Source organism: Rhipicephalus microplus, chromosome 2 (genome assembly GCF_043290135.1).
Source record: "Rhipicephalus microplus isolate Deutch F79 chromosome 2, USDA_Rmic, whole genome shotgun sequence".
Lineage (NCBI taxonomy): Eukaryota > Metazoa > Arthropoda > Arachnida > Ixodida > Ixodidae > Rhipicephalus > Rhipicephalus microplus.
Genome location: NC_134701.1, coordinates 141,957,841 through 141,979,134, shown reverse-complemented (window position 1 = coordinate 141,979,134; position 21,294 = coordinate 141,957,841). Strand labels below are relative to the sequence as shown.

At 41.0% G+C, this 21,294-nt stretch overlaps 1 protein-coding gene and 1 long non-coding RNA gene across 2 annotated transcripts in view; both read left to right on the top strand.

Annotated features, from left to right (window-relative positions):
- The window catches only part of LOC142791888 (uncharacterized), a 205,010-nt gene that overhangs the window by 125,977 nt on the left and 57,739 nt on the right, over positions 1 to 21,294 (top strand). Inside the window, exon 4 of the mRNA XM_075885564.1 lies at positions 2,811 to 3,592. Within this exon, the coding sequence (XP_075741679.1) occupies positions 2,811 to 3,592 (782 nt within the window). The remainder of the gene's footprint in view (positions 1 to 2,810; positions 3,593 to 21,294) is intronic.
- Positions 11,934 to 18,291, top strand: LOC142796391 (uncharacterized). Its single transcript, XR_012893804.1, has 2 exons — positions 11,934 to 12,651; positions 13,978 to 18,291. It is a non-coding gene; the product is annotated as an uncharacterized LOC142796391 (long non-coding RNA).

The following is a 21,294-nucleotide window of genomic DNA, read 5'->3' as shown; positions in this document are numbered from 1 at the left end:
ATGTTTAAGAAGCACTAGCAAGAGATGTTCTTGCTAATGCTCAAACATATCATAATTTTTATGCACGTATAAACACAGAGGTATGCTCACATATACTTGCGCACACATTACAAGTGCCCGAAAGGAGCCATGAAAATGTCGGGACACTTGCAAGCTGGAAAAGTGAATTTCAACAGAAACGCTCTTGTACATTCAGGCTTTTTGGAATTCAAGCATTTATTGTACTCGTGTGGAGCTGTGTTTTGAAGCACAAATTGAAATTTATTTCAGCCAGTGTCTAGAGTAAAATTCATTTAGTGCTTGCACTAAATATGCATTAGGCAACAGCACTATGGGTCGTAAGTTGTGCTTGCTATTCACACTTTATGTCTCTCAAGCGCATAGACAAGCGTGTTCTTGTCAAAAGAAGCGAATAAGTAGTACACTGAAACCATCACACTATAACGAACCCGGATATACCGTAACATCGGTTAATCATGAAGTAAATGTAAGTCTTGCAATAGCTTTGTGTTAAAATTATACCTTTATAACAAATATTCGAATATAATGAACTTATTTTTCATGTAAAGTACAACTTTGTTATAACGAAATTTGATTGTAGTAGCAGACAATTCACTTAAGTTGCCTACAAACAGTGGCACCACTTTTCAGATAAAAGAAGTTCAGCGCTCGGCAATTGAAAGATGACTTTGGTGGATGTGGGTGCTGGTGGCGAGGTGAATGATGAAAGTGAAGGCTTGTGATGCACATTTACTGCATCCAATAAACAGTCGTTCAGTTTGTGGTTCTTGGTTGCACCGGCAGAGTGACTCAATCCTTCATGATGTGTGTTCGCCAGCTCTACCTGCGTCACGCTGTGCGGCATGACAGTCGCACTGTCTTGAAGCCACGGTGCTCAGCACTGCGCCGGCGCTGCTAGGAACTGGTGACTGAATGGTCATCTACTGGATGCACTCAACGTGTATTGCGAACACCCATCCAACAGCTATGCACTCCAAGTATAACATTTCAATCAACCGACAATATTCTTGCTTGTTTACGATCGATTAAAATAGGATGCAGCTTGCGTGCATACGGTTGTAGCACCAATAACTATCTTAAAGGAACACTAAAGAGCAAGACGATATTTTGGGTATTTGTAAAGTACAATATCACAATCTTGAATATGCCACTTTTTTGCGAGATGATGCTTGGTAAGTAAGAAAATGTGCGAAAAGCAAATGCAGGTGGAGACACCACTTTGAGATTCCTGCACCTAACACCGTTATGTCAGGTATTTGAAAGGCATCTAGTGAGTCCTATGTAGGATATAATCGATAAATCTAAGTACATTGTCATCTGTGGGTGCCATAGACATTGCATACGAAGTTTCAGAAGATTTTATTCAACCAATGTCGCGAAAATACAAAAAAGGCATTTTGAAATTTTCAGTATCGTGCGCGGAGATCAGGAGCGAAATTTTAAAACAAAACTTAACCTTGATTTTCTCCTCTAGTAACAAACTTATGATAGTCAAACATATGGCATTATAGTTCTTAGTTGTGGTTTGTCAATGTAATCCAAGTCATTGTTTCTCTTTAGTGTCCCCTTAATTGGAGGCTTGCCCAATGGAGTGCCTTTTTTGGTACTGCACTGGCAATGTTAGATGTCTCACAGTTCTGCCAAGATGACCTTCTCTTTTATTATTTTCCCACCCTACCATACATTTATGTGAATGCCACTAAACTGAATGAAAATGTTTGCTTAGGTCAGCAATGCTAGCCTCTGCAATAAGGACTCTGTACATATGTTAAACAAGAATAATATAGAAGTATTGTATGTGTTAGGCACCGAATTAATACGCATATGTTCCTTCTCTTCAGTTTATATTAAACGCATAACTGTGAAAGGAAAAAATATTGTCATTGAAACATTACTGCACGCATAGGCTATCATACTTTAGGTTAGGTTAGCTTAGACTGAAATGATGCAATGCAGTAACGTTACTTAATAATTCCACTAGCTTTGCAATTTTTTACAATTTGAATGACGTGTTCTTTACAAATATTTATGCATGCATCAGAATTCCAATTGTTAAGTAAACACTTCTTGAAAATATTGCGAATCCTTTCATGGGTGTGCATTGTCAAGCTGTAATTGACAGAGATGAGAACATTAGGCCATCTAAGAATGTATGTCAGGATTATAGGCTTTCCTTTCACTTGTATAGCACGTAAACATATCAGCCCCTGTGTGCATTGGTTAACCAACCAGCAACCATTATTGGCCATGCACTTTGTGAGAGTTATTTGAATTTAAATGCAGGAATTCATGAATTTACTGTCATGAGCCACATACCTGTTCTTTCATAGTATTGCCTTGCCAACCAGCCCTCAGATTGCTTGGTGTGCAAATTTATTTTCATGGTAATGATTCAGCTGTACGTTTCACTCACCTGGTTCTTAGCCATCTCTGATGTGTTTATCTAGCAAATCTGAAGGGGTGACCACCATGCATTTTTCAAAGTTGTCCTTGAAACCTTCTTAATTGATTAGTGTTAATCAGTATTTATCTCATATCATACCTTCTGTATTTCATGATACAGTCACAACGGCCTCATTTTGATCAGAGAGAAATACAAAAACTCTTGATAACATGGTTTTATGTAGTCATCAAAGAACGAGTTGGTTTTAAGCTAATCGCTACTTTCATGTTAAACGGCACGACTCGTATAAAGTACCACATAGCACCACATGGCTTAAGTTCACATTATAACAGCATAACATAAAAAGCAAAGTATTTCAATGACTGGTCTGGTTTCGTTTGTGCAGCATTGGGACCTTCCAGCAATCCAGCAGCTGCAGATGGTGAAGATCCCCATCCAGGAAAAGGCTACCAGTGTCAGTTCTGTGACTATACGACGTTAAAGTTGTCACATCTGGAGACACACATCAGGGTTCACACAGGCGAGCGGCCCTATAAGTGCAACCAGTGCCCTATGAGCTTCTCTGTAAAGTGTTCATTAACAAAACACCTGCTCATTCATGCAGGCGTGAAGTCCTATAAATGCCACATGTGTCCTCGGAGCTTCGCGGCAAGGCAAACATTAACGGAACACCTTCGCACTCACACGGGTGAGCGGCCATTTAAGTGCAACATATGCCCGCGGAGCTTCACGGTAAAGTGCTCACTAACCGAACATTTGCGAATTCATACGGGCGAGCGTCCGTACGAATGCAGTGAATGCCACCGAAGCTTCTCTGCAAGGCGTTCATTAACAGAACACATGCGCACCCACACGGGCGAGCGGCCGTTCAAGTGCGACCATTGTTCCCAGAGCTTCTCAGCAAAACAAAATTTAACGGAACACGTGCGGATTCATACGGGTGAGCGGCCATATAAATGTGACACATGCCCCCAGAGCTTCTCTAAACGGTCCACTTTGAAGGATCATCTGCGCACCCACACGGGCGAGCGACCATATAAATGCCCTCAATGCACAGAGAAATTTGTGCATAAGTCCAGCCTCAGAAGACACATGCATCAGCATGAACGTGAGCATGCAAGTGCACCTTCATTAGACACCCAAGTGGAACATGTGGAGAAGGACAAGTGAGGACAGAGAATTGGGAATATAAAGGGCAAAGTATGACTGGACAAAAGCAATGGGCATTGCCATGCAGGGGAGGGAGTAGTCTATCACACACACGACATTAGAGTGAGTGTGTCAGTGCGATGTTTAGTCACATCGTTCACGCCATGGTATCGCCATGGTAAGGAAAGGACAATGGTTAACCTGAGGAGATCTTCAGATGGCTTCCCTGTGGTTGGGAACGGAAATGAGGGTGCACCAAGGCAAAGGACTTGCAAAAACGAATGAACTGAATGGTCTATATGGCTTGGTCAATGCGGATATTTTGAGCGCCGTGTACGGTCAGCGAAATTTCACCGGAACTCTTATCTCAGTGACAACTAGTGCTCTAGCATGTACACATCATAAGAATTGTGTAGTTAGTTCTTTGCGAATCTTCACATTCTGCACTGACAAATGCAAGTATCGAGACTGTCATTGTCTTTATCTTGTGGCTACTGCCTTGAATATACTTCTCTTTATTGGTCATTATGGACCTAGAAGCAGTTCACTGTTTGTCTTTGATTATAATTAGCATACTACAAATTTCATTTTGTGGTTTCATAATTAACGAATACACTCTTTAAGAGCACATTGAAGCACTGTGAATAACTTCATGTGTAATTGTGTTTTGTCTGTCTCTTCAAACAAAAGTTGGCGAGGTAATAAAAAATTTAGCCAATTATGGGATAAAAATGCTGGAATATTACATTGCTTCCCCTGCATTGGTGTAACTGGTGCACTCTCTACGACTGTTGGCAAATTATGGAAGGTAGTCTTTTTACTTCAAGCTCATTTTTGTTGTCTCTATGCTCTATATATGTAAATTATTTTTGAGGACCTTTTTAAATGCAAGGCATTTCTTCGCCAATTAAAGGCACATTTAGAATTTTTGTCTACGTATTTATCTTTCTATCTAGCCGCTTACATCTGGGTACCATCGCGGTCGCCTCATGAACTAGGTATACAGCTAAATTGATATGGGAGGGTAAGAGGGTTTGCTGAGTATAAGTATCTAGCCATGACGTGAATAAATTGAGAATCCAGTCACATACGTCATTGATTCCTTCTCTGCAGACACATGTGGCACATATCCGCATACGACAGACCACAGTATGTGCCCCAGATGATTAACAGTTCATACCTACCCAGGAATAGCAAGGATGGACATTAGTAATTTACACGTGAGACCATTAAGAAAACCAACATTGGCAGCTTTGACACGAAAAACGCTAAGAATAAAGAATTATGATTCCAGAAGAAATTGAACCTAAGCATTCTGCATTCAAATCAGGTGTTCTACGACAGAGCTATGCGATTTCTTTAAACTGCTTTGGAAAAGGACCCTTTGCAGGTGTAATGTCAGTGCAGCATCAGTTGTGGCTGCATTGCAAGCTATCTAGTTCTATAACGAACCAGTAAACATTACATTTATGCTCCTATGATACAGGCAGTATATCACAATAGTGTTAGTTGTAGTTTCAGTAATGGCTGTATTTTAACACCAGTAAATAATAAACATTACGTTTGTATTTCTGTGATTCAGCAAGCTATATTCAAGCATTCCTTGACCCCTCATGAATACACAAATAAAACTTAAAATGATAATCACATCATTTCACTGCAAAGTGCACTTCATTTCCATAATACTAAAACGTCATTGCTCTAACGTGAGTACTGACATTAAGTCAGAGTATATGTTACCCGTGAAAATGCCAGTGCATTTGACATTCCTGGCAGGCCCATGATGTGCGCACAACTACCAAAAATTACGTGTCGAACTGCCTCGATGCACTTGGCTGAAATAAAAAAAAATGCAGCATAGACAATTACTCGCAGGCCACTTCACTTGAAAGCGATTCTCACTGGGTGCCAGATCTGCTAAATTTTCAGTTATTCTTTTGCATACAATGACCTATACAATAGTTGTGCTGATAATAAATCGTGTGACGAAACACTGAGATCAAAAGCACACTGTTTTTTCACTGTTTATTGTCAGTACGAATAAACAACAAACCTGGTTGGCTACCTTGCTAATTAGGCATATAACTGTTTGTGGCTTGATGAACCCCTTGAGGTTGTTTCATTACAGTGAATAAATTGGTGCTTTTGGAAAATGCTGTTTGTTGTTGGTATTACGATGCTTGTACTAAAGATATATGACATCATTCACATTTGATTATACTCTTAACGTTTCAAGAGAAATCCAACTATGGTTCTGATGTGCTCATTTCTTGCGGCTACTGAGTGTGACTACATTGACAAATTTTCATTGTTATTAATCATTATTATAGAAATGCTGTGTTTAATCTTGCATTTTGACTCTTGCATTTGTCCCTACTCTGACTTTGGCAGTTTTGCGATCACTCTCAAAATTTCTTCTTTGTTTTTTTATACACAAGGTTATAAGTACATTACATAACAGTGAAATTTCATTTGAAGAAGATGTTCTCAACAATCGTAGGTTTAGAAATTCTCCGATTCTTGCTGTGCACTGTACATTAGTTTTATTGTGTCCTGTAGATCAGTTTTATAACAACGCTGCACTAAAGCATTGCTAACATTGCCATCGAAGTGGTTGTTTGTGTAGCGCATATGACGATGCTAAAAGGCAGCTCCCGCACGTTGGGTTTGAGCACTTGCTTGGCTGTTAGACGTGGCTTTTTATTGCGTTTTTTTTTTCTTCTGAGTGGCTTAATTTTCACCAATTGTTTAATCACTGAAAGGCTGCACTACTAGTGCCAGTTTCACTTGATAGAATAATCAGATGTTCACCTTGAAGCAATAGTTCAGTAATTCTACCTTAATTTCTCTGGCAATTACACTCAGACCTCATTATAACAAAGTTGCATGTTGTGCGAAAGTTATATTGTTATATCCAAAAAGTCATTGTAAAGCTTTATCTCTAACACTGTATATATTGCAAGGCTATTTTTTATTTACTTCGTTATAACCAGTATTTCGTTATATCTGAAAAGTCATTATAAAGGTGTGTTAACACTATATCTATCTGAAGACTAATCTGCACCTACTTTGTTATGACAGATATTTTGTTATATCTGGGTTTATTATATTGAGATTACAGTGTACAAATTAAGAATAATTAAATGACCAGCACAGATTGGTACATGATCAACACTTCCATTTGATAACACTTGACACTATGTAGCCTCTAAAATGTGCTATGTGCATTGCTACTGTAGCAAATACAGTAAACTGTAACTAATGACAAATGAAATACAGTTATTTCCAAACCAAGACTAGTGTACAATTAGTGAACTAGTGTACAACTAGTTTGCCCCAATTTCAGATGTCTAATACAAATGTGCAACTACAAAAAATATGTCATGCCCTCTTTCTGTTTTACACAAATGGTTATAGGTTGGTGTGGTCTACTGCAACAAAAATTTAGTGAAACATCAAATGCTACAGAGAAAGATCGTTGAACATGTAGCCAAACTAGATTACTGCACATCGACTTGACTTGTGTGCCGGGATTATAATATTAAGTATGAAAATGTGCATGTTTTAATTCTGCAATCTTATATTTGTTCTCACTATTTCAAGTGATTTATTCAAATTACTGCACATCTAACGCCGAGAGATGTTAGTGTGTGCACAGTGATCACCAACATAAAGCACATTTGCAGGTTTTGCAATAATTTCAAATTTGCATCGCTACAAGTTGCCAATGATTCCGAATAGATGCAGTCACATGGCAAGCTTCTTGTTTCAAGAAATCGAATTATTTTTGATAAGTTTGCAATGACTTTCTCAACATCAAGAAACATACTTGCTGCAAGGTTTTCATTGATGGCTTTGTTATACATTGTATAATTCAAAACATTTATCAAGAACTCAGTTTTGATATTAATATTTTCTGTTCTTACTGTGTTTTTGTTTGGTAATAACTACTGATAATGATCGACATTTTTTCTGTGCAGTTTTCTTTATTTTTATGTTCAAATATAGCTATTGTGATTGTACATGTTTTTATTTGTTGTCTTTTTCTGGTGTTCATGTACCTTGGACATGTTTATTTTTAAGGTATAAAAGTGTATATTATGTTTATATAAGTAAACTTAAAAATATAAAAGTAATATGTCATATGCGATGTTTATATAAGTAAACTTTTAAAAATGTAAAATTATTATGTCATATAAGATGTCATGTCACAATATCTCAGTTACTAATAGACCTTATGCAAAATTGCTGCCATTTGTCGGCCGTCGTGTACATAGCCGCCATGTTAGAGGCTGAGCGTGATGAAATCCGTAAGGTCTGCATGCGTTTGCATGTGCCTGAGGCCTACCGACGTGAGGCGTGTATTGGCTGATAATCGCCAATACTGCGTCCCAATATTGCTGCGTCCCTTGTTGCTCACAGACAGGAATTAGAAATGCTGAAGGAAAAAACGTGAGCCGTAAACGTTTCCCCTTGTTAGTTTTTTAATGTGGCGGCATTTTGAGAATGTGCTCGGCTCTCGGCTACTGCTCCTGAAGATGTCTTTGTGTTCGCCTTTCCAAGAAAATAAAATGTGCAGAAGCATTTTCACTTGTGTTCCCACAAATGGCTGCACGTTGAAGCAAGGCAGCTGTTTACCAAATGAAGCGACTCAGACGCTTCATGCAGAAGCCATCTTCATGCAACAAGCTTTATCGCAGCTAATTGCACGTGCCTGCATTTTGTTGAATGTGCCGAGCACATTGAATGCTTGAGAAATGTGCACAGTCACCCGCAAGTCATCCCAATAAATGGCAGCTTGTCACACTCCAGAAGCAAAAACAAAACATGAAACAAAGATGCTTCAGCATCGTTTTATCTCTTCTCAGAATGCACCAATGACGCACACTTGTTTTCAATTCAACGTCTGCCATTACTGAAACGTAATAAACGAAACAACACGTTCAACGAAATCTAGGCATGTGCAATTAGCTGTGATAAAACGTGTAGCATGAACGTGGCTTCTGCATGAAGCGAAAAAGTCGCCTTCACTTGGTAAACGGCTGGTAGCAAAAACATTAAAAAAATCGCCTTGCTTCAGCTTAGTAAAATTGCTATTGCTTGTGTTACTTTCTTAGAAATGAGAACGCAAATATGTGTTACGAGACTAGTAGCCGGAGTTCATATGCTGGAAACATCATCAGCTTGAAGGAATAACGGGTGCCAAAGTTTACAGCTAGCCTTTTTCCTTCAGCATTTCGACTTCCTCTCTGTACAGCAAGGGACACAGCAATATGTTGGCATTCGTACTATCAGCCAAAACATTCTTCACACCGATACGTCCTACGTTTATGCATATGTAAACACATGCGGACTGTACGCGCAGAGCCTCTAACATGGCGGCTATGCACACAATGGCCAGCAGATGGCAGCAATTTTGCATAAAGGTAGAATGTGTTATTGAGCCAGTTGATTCTTGCTGAAAAAAAGGTTAAGGATGCAACCCACGTAGACGGTAAAAAAAAAGGGGGGGGGGGGGGAAACGGAATGTTCTGTCCTGTCCTCTTATATTTTTTTTGGCTGCGTGGATTGCGTCCTTGACCTATATACCTACACTATGTATTGTATCTCATGTACATATCTTAGTCCAATGCTTCTGCCTTGATTGTCAAGGGATCATGGTCTAGTCTAGCACTCTATAACAGCTTTTAGTAAAGGAACCTCTCGAAAATCTGTATTTCTTGTGGAAAATAAAAATATTTGATTTGATTAGTTGGCCATTATTAAAGACCTTCCTATTTCATGTATAGAACTGTCTATAGGTGCTTCACAAGTTTAGTTTAAAGGGATGCTAAACAAATGTATGCTAAAAAACACATTCTGACAGCGTGAAAATTCCACTCTGAATATGCAATTGTATTGAAAAGCAGAGTTAATTTCATATATTCTTGGCCGGTTGGCTGCCCCGCCACGGTGGTCTAGTGGCTAAGGTACTCGGCTGCTGACCCGCAGGTCGCGGGATCAAATCCCGGCTGTGGCGGCTGCATTTCCGATGGAGGCGGAAATGTTGTAGGCCCGTGTACTCAGATTTGGGTGCACGTGAAAGAACCCCAGGTGGTCAAAATTTCCGGAGCCCTCCACTACGGCGTCTCTCATAATCAAGTAGTGGTTTTGGGACGTTAAACCCCACAAATCAATCAATTGGCCGGTTGGTTGTATTCTCAGAATAATGTCAGCGCTCGGTGGCTCCTCACCAGCACGCGCGAAGCAACTCGAATTGACGGCCATGATGTCAAGCGTACCAGGGGCAGAAGCAGGTGCCCGCTTTCCTATTTAACTCATTCCTTTTTCCACCTCTTCTTTACGTCCCATTACCACCACCTTCACGAAGGTGGCAAACTGTACTTTATGGGTGAGCATTGTTTGATGCTGTTACTGTTTTTTCTGATTTTACCGATCATAGGGGCAAGTGAGTATGATTGAGAGACACGAGCGTTGGCTTGCATGCTTTGCACACCCCTTTCCTGTGGGTGAAACGTTACCCCTTCTAGCTCACGGCGCGACAGTTTCTGAAAAATGTTAGATTCTTTATAATCGATTGCCTAAAAACAAGGATGTGTCAACAAATTTCAGCACCCAAGCTTTCGAATAGGCTGGGAATCTCCTCGGAAGTTTTGTTAAATATTCATTTCAGGCACTGCATGTTGACGGTTTGCAACAAAATATTAACAGGTGCCAAGACTCTTCCACATGTGGAAAGCTAAAGGTGGCCTGCGAAGATGACTAAAACATGTGAACAAAATACACGTAGATATCATGAAGTCGCTAAAGTTGTCAATTTACTTAGTTTAATCGAAACCTTATTAAATTGGAATTCGACCTGTTAAGCGAAGCAACCAATGGGGGCAACATTTTTTTGCTCTACACGAAGTGCCCAATCGGAAAATGGTTGTATAATATACAGCAGCACAATAAAAGTAATTTCATAAATGTGAGCAACAAATGTCCCAGAACTATAGGTTGTGGGGGATGCTGTAGCTGGCATCATAGGCGGAGAGTACAAGGGGGGCTGAGGGGCTCGGGCCTCCTTTGGGCTGCATCTTGGGGGACAGAGCCTTCTCCCTAGAGCGAGCCCGGGATATATATTTTTTAAAGCTTGGTTATTTGATCCCCAACAGACTGTTAAACATCTCCTCTTGCAGCTATTTCACAGAAAACTGTCTATGCCGGCTCCTTTTCTTCTCAGGCTTCGAAAATGTGGATCATGGAGCAATGACAAGTAGGGAGTCTGACGCCGGGGTCGCATTGAGATCGAAATCACAGTATGACGAAAATTGGCTATTTGCGCGGCTTTTGTGCAAAATAAGTACTGGGTGTACGCGTGCGCATCAGAAATTTTTTTTTTTTTGAAACATAAATGTGCAAGACCAAATCGGGCGCCCCACCCCCTCTGGGAAAATGAAAACTCTCGGCCTATGGCTAGTGTATTCTATGGCACATTTAAACTACTGCCCACGTGCTCCACAATACAGATGTTATCCTTTCCCACACTGTTCCCACCATCGTTGCCATAACCACCTTGCTCAACTGCATGATCGGCGCCGAAGGAATACAGCGTCGGCTGGTCGCGCGCGCAGACGGTAAGTCGATATGCTCGGCTTCTAGATTTGGCTGAAATAAATGTCTATACTTCTCGTACCGGAGCACGACGCTGCTTATGCTCCCTTGCGAACTGCCGCAAAAAACGGCAGTTATATTTCAATTACCACTACTACCCTACTACCAACTACAACCAACGCTTGATCGATTGATTGATATGTGGGGTTTAACATCCCAAAACCACAATATGATAATGAGAGAAGCCGTCGTGGAGGACTCAGGAAATTTCGACTACCTGTGGTTCTTTAACGTGCACCTAAATATGAGCACGCGGGCCCACAGCATTTTTGCCTCCATCAAAAAAACTACAACAAACGCAATGTTCCAGTCATGGAATGAATGAATGAATAAACTATATTTAAAGTCCGGCAGTTTTCACCAGGCGAGGCGGGAGAAGAGGGGATTAACCCCTGTTCCTTCCCACTTTCCGTCGATTATGATGGCGGTGCTTCAGTTGACCGCTCGAAGTCCTTGGACCCGGGCGGCACCTTCCTCCGTCGTGGAGAAAAACATCTCCTAAGCCATTCAGCGAATTTAAATTTCGCGCCGCAAAGCAGTGCTTTCTGACGGTTAAAGATTGCGTATCAACCGATGCGCCATTTTTTGCTGCTTTGTCACAAAATGTGTACATATTATGCAATAAAAAAGATAATATTCATTTTATTGGAGTTTTTTTGCATATGTAACGTCTTTTGTTTTTGCAAGAATGTGGTCACTCTAGTGCACGGAGAAATCAGTTGGCTGCGCTGTACCAGCTCTCTACAAAACAGCTTTTTTCTGGGTTTTCCGTGTTTTTCGCTTTGCTAGAGTGTACTCTGGGGTGTACTAGAGTTCTAGTACACTCTAGCTTTGCATAGCTTGTATGTATGCCATGCCTCAACAACGGCCGCTTGTGCCTCAGCTTCTCCATCGTTTCGGTGGTTGGCGGGAACCAGCAAAGGGGCCGGAAAATCGCTTTCAGGGGCAATGGATTCACCGTCGAGAAGAACAGTGAGAAACCGGCACGAACTGCGAGCGTCAATCACGAAAGTTTGTGAAAGGATCGGCTGGCACCATGACTGACACTCTCTCGGTGTAGGCAGCACGGGCACGACAGCTGTCTACCGTCTGATAATCTTCGAGCTTAACCCGAAGCCTCGTGAAATATTTTCGTGGATGTAAGAAGTGCAACAAGAGGGATGTGATTTTGAAAGAAGCTGTCGATATGCGACGCGATTTGGTGTCATTCTCAAACGCTATCTGCAGTGAGTGTGATTAACGTCTCTGTGACATGCTCTCGTCAACGTGCACTAAACAACCTGGCGCACTGCGGGCAACCCAGAAGCTATTCTCTGCAAAGAGAAGAGGTTGTTCCCAGAGGCTTTTGTGATTGTTCCCGGTGTGTTTTTTGATGTTGCCCTGAATGAGATGGATAAACGGCTTGTTGACAGCCTGGCAAGGTAGAATTTTTTTGTTTGTGAATTGGCTTCCTAGTAAGTATATTTTCCGAACGAGGACTTTCGTTCAAAGAATGCTGTTTCTAGCTCTTAAGTGCATTGATCCCTCCACATGTCGGCAAAGGCCAACACCGCAAAGGTTTCTCAAATATTACTCTGAGAAAGTCGTGCCTCGTTGTAAGACGTGTGGTATTCTGAGGGAAAGTGGGGAATTAATGACAGAAAATGCAGGGAATTCTTAAATGATAACAACCAAAAGCGCGTTCTGCAGTTCGGTAGCCAAGGCCGCTTAGTTGAAAAATACATTTGCCTGCTTATGTACAGTTGCACCGAAAAATGCGAGTTGTGTGACTCCACCACTAGCCTAAACGACGAAGGGGGACCACGCCCTCCCTGGAATTTTTTCAATTTTGCATCTGTACCTATACACGACCACTTACAAACATACTTGAAGGTTACCTGTTGAAGACCCCCCAGAAAAATTTCTGCTATGCCCCTGTACTCTGCCCAAGTACAAGGAAAAACGGGAACAATATACATGAATAGTTTTGAACATGCCAGCAACAATGCTAAAAATTCTATGTTTTCCTTCACTAAATTAAGTAAAGTGCAAACATCAAAAAATATTTTTCTCAAACTTCTACTTGGATTCATATTTTTTGTGATTCTGTGCACTATTTTTCAAACTATTTATCTGATTGCAGCTAAATGTTGCATACGCATACTACATGCGAACAAAAGTGTTTTGAACTTAAATGTTGCTGATGCTCTCAAAAGTTATGAGCTTCGAGAAAAATCATTCACGTTGCGAAAAATTGTGGCACGGTGCATGCGGATATTTCTCGTTTTATGGGAACTCAAGCATATCTGCTACTTCAAATATAACCTATGAGTGACCAAAGGAACACATTAGTATCATCCCACTTTGTTTATATGAACTTGTGATATACTTTAATGTCCATTCTACCATATGGAACCTTTAGCTTAATGTGGCTGGCTACTGTTTTCCAAGTAATCATTAAATGCCTTCACTATAGGAGTTTATTGCTATAAATCGATCGGTGCAAAAGGGTTTGGAACTTTCTAGTACAAACTGAGTTAGAAATATTTCTTGCATGCAGTAATTGTGTTCTTTATTCTCTCATCCCAATAAACGCGCTGGAGGATAAGCAGGGAAAGGTGACACGGGAAAGAAGATGCGTTGCGTGCATGTCCTGATGTTGAGCCCTTTTTCTCTTATTTTTTTTTTTCTCTGAATGCTCCGCTTACTTTCAGTGCGATCTCGATCACAAGCATACATGCGAGTACGTGCGCTCTTGTTTTCCTCAGCACCATCCTCCTGGAGGGCAATCGAGGCAGCTGTCTGCAGTCTTGTGAGAGAGGATTGGATGCCAGCATATGGGTGAGATCAGCACCAACCCGGCAGAGGCCTTGCAAGCCTTAGTCAAAGTCACTGTCACACAACTGCACCCCATAGACCATTTTATGGATGGCAAACAGTGCTGTTATATTAAGCTGTTAACCCGGTTGTTTTGTACCTTGAACAACTAAGTGAACAGCGAGCGCTATGGCAGTCACACATGCATGAAAATGGTTTGGTTAGTGCATTCACTGTTTTATGACGTTGATAAAAAATTCAAGTTGCGATATACAAAAATAAAACCTTTGTTTAGCATTTCGAGGTGGCAGCACTCGTATGCCTCATGTGAGATCATCTGTAGGAGCCTTCTCTTGATTGAACTCCTAAGCATAAGCTGCATTTACTGTCTATTACACAAATTCACCCATGTGTGGGCATCATACAAAGGATGCTTTAAAATACACATAAAATGGTGTAATAATTCAATGAAAATTGCCTATAATCAAGTTTATTTTGTAAATTAATGTCGACGACTGTATTTCCAGCAGCATCAGCATGTAATTTAATTTTTCATCAGTATGTAAAAGATTCTAGATCGTGAAAATGCAGATGTACATCTTCCAAGAAAAAGCTTCTTTTTTTTCTTCCCTGGCCTGTATAACTGTGCTGATGGAAAAGATGCAGCACATGATGGACAGCTAGAGAAAAATGACCCTGTGCTTTTGGCAGTACTGTGCATTGCACGCATGACGTCATTCTAGTATTGAGCACCCATTGGTGCTAGTGGAGCACCTGCTATTCATGTGCAAATCACTGGCGCCTTCTGAAGCTGTATCAGACAACAGCTGATTCAGAATTCGAAGACATTTCAATGCTGCATTTTATATACCAGCAATATTTGTAGGCCTGGTTATTTTTAGATGCGTAGCAGCTTATGGATGATGATGCCTGTCTTCGGTCGTGCCTTAGCCATCGCTAGTATGCCCCGCCACGGTGGTCTAGTGGCTAAGGTACTCGGCTGCTGACCCGCAGGTCGCGGGATCAAATCCCGGCTGTGGCGGCTGCATTTCCGATGGAGGCGGAAATGTTGTAGGCCCGTGTACTCAGATTTGGGTGCACATTAAAGAACCCCAGGTGGTCAAAATTTCCGAAGCCCTCCACTACGGCGTCTCTCATAATCATATGGTGGTTTTGAAACGTTAAACCCCACAAATCATCATCGCTAGTACAGCACATGCTAGTTGCCCTCTATAGACGATCAAGAACAGGCGTGTTCCAGACCACACATTTTCTTTCTCCAATCGCTGCGCAGCACACGCAAGGTACCCACCATGCGCCATGACAACAATGATGATGATGATCACAGACGACTGGTTTGTGCAGTAGATGACATCACAGGAAGCTCTCCGATGCATTTTGTGTGCCTGAAAACAAACAACCACCAGGAGATCGTGCACTGACCTCACCTTCTCCAACTTCAGGCTAGACGCGTTACCAAAAAGCAGTATTAATGAAGGCCAAATGTAATTCACAACTCAGAATAGCATAGAATTTATGACCAATAAACATCGTATATAACTGTACACTGCTTTGTCACTCATTGATATGCATGAGTTGTCAATGTCACAGGTTATTTACAGTAAGACCAAACAATCTGACTGCTTCGCCCATTCGTAAGCATTCACTTTGTAGATATTCCATGACTTTTTTTGCTTGTGGGTCTATCTATATTTTGTCTCTCTCTGTCTCTCTTTCCTTAGGTGCATGTCATCAGATAGAAGTCACTGGTGTCTGGCGACCACTGCATCTGACCCCCCTCCCCCCCCCCCCCCCCAGCTACCTTTCTTTTGGTCCCTGGATCGAATCCCAGCCACGGTTAAAAGCTGTGCTAACAAATAGTGACCCAGGGATTTGTTCAAAAAGCCTGTGAAATGTTGTTTTTTATAAAATACTGTATCTGTATTACTTTACCTTTGTCTGTAACTAGTGCATTTTGTAGTGTTGCTTCTTAATTTATATGGCATCTTTTTATAATATGTTTATGTTGTTGCCTCTGTATTATGTGAGAGGTTTTTTATTGCTCTTTTTTTTTTTGCTGCCTCTTATTATTATGCTTCCGCTTACTCATGGTCGTTTTGCATTGAAGTACCGCATAAACTTAGCTTTTAACCATTCGTTGCTTGATTCATTTATTTTATTTCATTTATTGGGTCTCATAATGTCAATTTTTTTATTGCCAGGAGGCAAGCTTCAATCAGTATTGTTATTATTGAGATTCATTCATCCTTCTAGCATTAGTGATTCCTTAATTACTCCCCACTGTGGTTTTTGCTGCACTGCTTTCACTCTTGTTAAGTTCTTTTTTTCCTCTGTCGCTCTCTCTGAAAGTTTAGGCAGGCATATGAGAACTTGGAAATTTCATCTGAAAAAAAGATGTTCTCACTAATGGCACTACGATCCTATAGTTTTTCGACTTGATCACACAGACTTGCAAACACATTATGTAGACTGAAAGGGGTCGTGAAAATGTCAGTATAGTTGCAAGCTGAGAAAAAGCAATTTCAACATGCATGCTTTGTAGATTCAGGATTTCTATAAGACAAACTGGTAATGTGCTCAAGCGCAGCCGAGTTCTAAATTAAAGATTGTTGTGTATTTTAGGCACTGTCTAAATGTGGCAGCTGCATTAAATGTGCATTATGCAGCAGCACTATGGGTGATAAGTTGGGCTTGCTATTCGCACTGTCTCTTTAGTACACTGACTAATGCTTGCGTGTAAGAAGAAGAAAGTAAGTGGAAGTAGCAATTAGTTAACATAAATTTTCTACAATCGATGGCACCACATTTTAGATGAGAGAAGCACAGCGCTCGGCGATTGAAATGCCATACTCTGTGGTCGGTGGCTGCTGGCGGTGAGGGTAACGGTGAAAGCGATGGTTTTTGTGACGCATGGGCATTGCGTTCGATTAACAGTTGTTCAGCCTGTGCTGCATAGTGGTGCCATTGCAATCCTTCATAATGCATGCTTGCCAGCTCTACCTGCATTACGCCATGCAGCACGGGAACGCAGTGCTTTGAAGCCATGTTGAGAAATGTTATGCTTTTGTCGTTAAGAGGTGCAGACCGAACGTTTGGATGTAGTCACCATGCATCAGAAATGCTCTCGCACTCACTGTCTCTCTTACCACGAGCAGGTATGCGCTTCTTGTATCAAGTTGCAGTCACTGAACAATGTGCTTGCTCTTTTGTGATCTATTAAAATAGGCCATGTTTGTGCATATGCTTCTGGTGCCAATACCTTTGCTAATTTGAGGCTTGCCCTACAGAGGTCCTTTCTTTGTATTGTACTGCCAGCACTACATAATAACATGCCTTTTTTAATTATTATTGTTGCACTGTGGCGTACACTTCTTTAAAAGCCACTACACTGAAGAAAAATACTGGCTCGAGCCAGAAATGCTAGCCTCTGCACTAAGGACACATTACGTATGTTAAACAAGGATGATATAGAAATATTGTGTGGTTGCCACTGAATTGATACACTTTTGTTCCTTCTCTCCTATTTGTATTATGTGCCTAATTATAAAAAAAAATATTTTTGTTGAAATGTTACTACGCATATCGTACTTGACTCAAGTGACAAAGTACAATAGCACTATGCACCACCTCTATTTTCTTTGCATTTTTTTTACTAATATTAAAGATGTTCTTGCCACGAATACTTGTGCTATACATAAGAAATTCTTTCGCTGAGAAAAAGGCAATGATTAATATTGTGAGTCCTTTCTTGAAGTGCATTGTCTAACTGTGATCAATGGGGACAAAAACATTTGGCCATCTAAAAACATATGTTAGGATTATAGGCTTTTCCTTTCACTTCTACAACATCAAAATGGGACATCATCTCGTGTGTGCACTTATTGACCTACCAGCAACCATAATTGACTATATTACTGTATGGCAGTCATTCGGATGTAAATTCAGGTGTTCATGAATTCACTGTTCCCTTTTTGTATTGCCTCGAGAGTATTTGTCGCAACCGTTAGATGGCTGCTAGAAGTGCAAATATATTTTCATGGTAACAATTAAGATGTGCACTTCGCTTACCTGTTCCTTCGATGTCTCAGGTGTGCTTACGGAGGAAGTCTGTAAGAGTGACCAGTTTGGATTTTTTAATGTTGTCTTCAAAGCTTTTTGATTAATTTTTGTTAATTAGCATTAGTCTCGCATCATATCTAAATTCTATAATACAGCACGATGGCTTGATTTTAATCAAGTGAAAATATAGACACTTGTGAAGTTAGTTTGGTAGATTCCAAAGAAATCGAGGTTGTTTTTGAAAGCACTTCCTGTTTTCCTGCTGTACAGCATGGCTCCTATCGGGAAAGAAGATGCGTTGCATGCATGTCCTGACTTTGAGCCCTTTTCTTCTTTTTTTCTTTGAATGTTCTGCTTACTTTCAATGTGATCTCGATCACGAGCATACATGCGGGCGGGTATGCTCTTCTTTTCCTCAAATAACATAAGTTTATCTTAAGAAATAGGAAGCAACATTTAAATAACTGGTCTGATTGCATTTGCGCAGAATTGAAACCTTCCAGCAGTCCAGCAGCTGCCATTGGTCAGGACGGACATCCGAGACACCGCTACAGCTGTCACTTTTGTGACTATACAACCTTGAAGTTGTCCGATCTGGAGACACACATCAAGGTTCACACAAGCGAGCGACCCTATAAGTGCAACCAATGCCCTCAGAGCTTCTCAGTAAAGAGTTCATTAACAAAACACCTGCTCAACCATGTGGGTGTACGGCCCTATAAGTGCCACCTATGTCCTCAGTGCTTCACGAGAAAGCTTAAGTTAACGGACCACCTGCGCACTCACACGGGTGAGCGACCATTTAAGTGCCACATATGCACTCGGAGCTTCGCGTTAAAGTGTACACTAACAGATCATTTGCGCGTTCACACAGGCGAGCGGCCGTATGAGTGCAGTGAATGTCATCGGCGCTTTGCGGGAAGGAAATCATTAACAGATCACATACGCACTCACACAGGCGAGCGTCCATTTAAATGCGAACATTGTTCCCAGTGTTTCAGAGCTAAGCAAACGTTGAGGGAACACATGCGAATTCATACGGGTGAGCGGCCGTATAAATGCGACAAATGCCCCCAGAGCTTCTCTAAACAGTCCACATGGATAGGTCATCTGCGCACCCACACGGGTGAGCGACCATATAAGTGCCCTTTATGCCCGCAGACATTTCCATATAACTACGGCCTCAAAAAACACATGCATCAGCACGAGTGTGCAAGGGCACCTTCATTAGACGCACAAGTGAAAATTGAGAAGTGAGGGCACAGATTTGCAATTGTAAAGTCTGCCGAATGAATGTGCAAAAGCCGTGTGCACTGACTTGCAGGGGAGGGAGTAGTGGATCACCAACATGGCATGAAAGCGAGTTTGTCAGTGTGACGTTTAGTCACCTTGCTCACGCCATTCAAAAGATACCAAAAAGAGAAAGGTAAGGGGAAGACAGTGTAGTTAACCAGAGGAGATCTTGCAAAAGCGAACACACAAACTGAATAGTCAAAATAATATGATCACTGTGGCTCTGAAAACACCGTATATGACCAGCGGCATTTCACCAGAACTCTGATCTCAGTGACAACTAATGCTTAAGTACTTACACACCATAAGGGTTGTATAGTTACGCTCATGGACCTTTGTGCATCTTCACATTGTATTCTTACAAATGCAACTACTGAGGTTTTTGTGGTATTTTGATCTTTGGTTTGTGTCTTGTACCTCGATTGTTATTTTTTCTTTTTATATACCTAAGAAATATTTATTGTTTGTCTGTAGATACAATTAGTTCTCTAGAAACCTCATTTCGTGGTTTCATATATATTGCTAAAGTACGTTAGTGGGCTAGTTGGTGTGCATCCTTGGAGTGGGAGTAAGTGCGAACAGACAAGGAAGTAGAAGAGTACTGACATAGACAGAGCACTACTTTGAGCTCAAAGTAGCGCTCAGCTCAATGTAGCCCTCTGTCCATGTCAGTACTCTTCTACGTCCTAGTCTGTTTGCGCTTACACCTCATGAGTTTCATATATAGTTAGTGTAGTTTATGACTGCAGGAAATTTAGCCAACTAAGACTAATGAAAAAGGAAATTCAGCTATTTTGTAACGAAGACTTTCTCATGACTTTTATGAAATGAAAAGTAAACTAGCGCACAACTAGTTTGACCAAATTTCAGATGTCTAATGTAAGTGTTCAACTGCAAAATATATCAGGACCTCTTTCTGTCACACACAAATTACTGTAGTTTGGTGTGGTCTACCATGACAAAAAGTAACCTAGTGAAACATCAAATGCTACAAGGGAAACTCGTGAGACATGTAGCCAACCTAGATTACTGCTCATCAGCATATTTTGTGTGTCGGGATGTGTTCAACTGCAAAATATATCAGGACCTCTTTCTATCACACACAAATTACTGTAGTTTGGTGTGGTCTACCATGACAAAAAGTAACCTAGTGAAACATCAAATGCTACAAGGGAAACTCGTGAGACATGTAGCCAACCTAGATTACTGCTCATCAGCATATTTTGTGTGTCGGGATCACAATACTGTTGAAAATAAAAACGTGCAGGTTCTTAATTCTGGTATCTTATTTTTGTTTCGATTATTTTAAATGATTCACTCAAAATACTACGTATGTATAACACCCAGAGATGTTACCGCATGCACAGGGGGCACAGAAATGTAGCACATTCACTGAAACTTCAGACGCTGCAATTTGCCTGATATTGTTACAAGGAGTATTTATTTAGGGATCGTGAGTCTGTAGGAAAGCGGGATTATAGTGTACAGCGTGCACAGAATGCCAGACAACAAGGCAACCCAGGCTGAGCCCGACAACACCAATGTCGTCATCTTCTAGTGCCATTTCAGCTGTTCTACTGGAGAGGTATTTCCACACCCGTGACATTACCCCGGTTTGTAAAGCCACCGTCTCGGTGCCAGCCATGACCAAAGGGGTGTGTCATCATTGTAGGCCTTCAGGCGAGAGTCATGCACTATGCCGATTTTGAGAGTAGCCACGATTGTGGAAATACCTCCCCGGTGGAGCAGCTGAAGTGGCACCAAACGAAAGAAGACGACAATATTTTGAACAATGCAGTCACGTAGCGAGCTTCTCATTATTTATTTTTATTTATAGAAATACCGCAGGCCACAAGGCCCATGCAGGAAAGAAGATACAAAAACATCAAAACAAT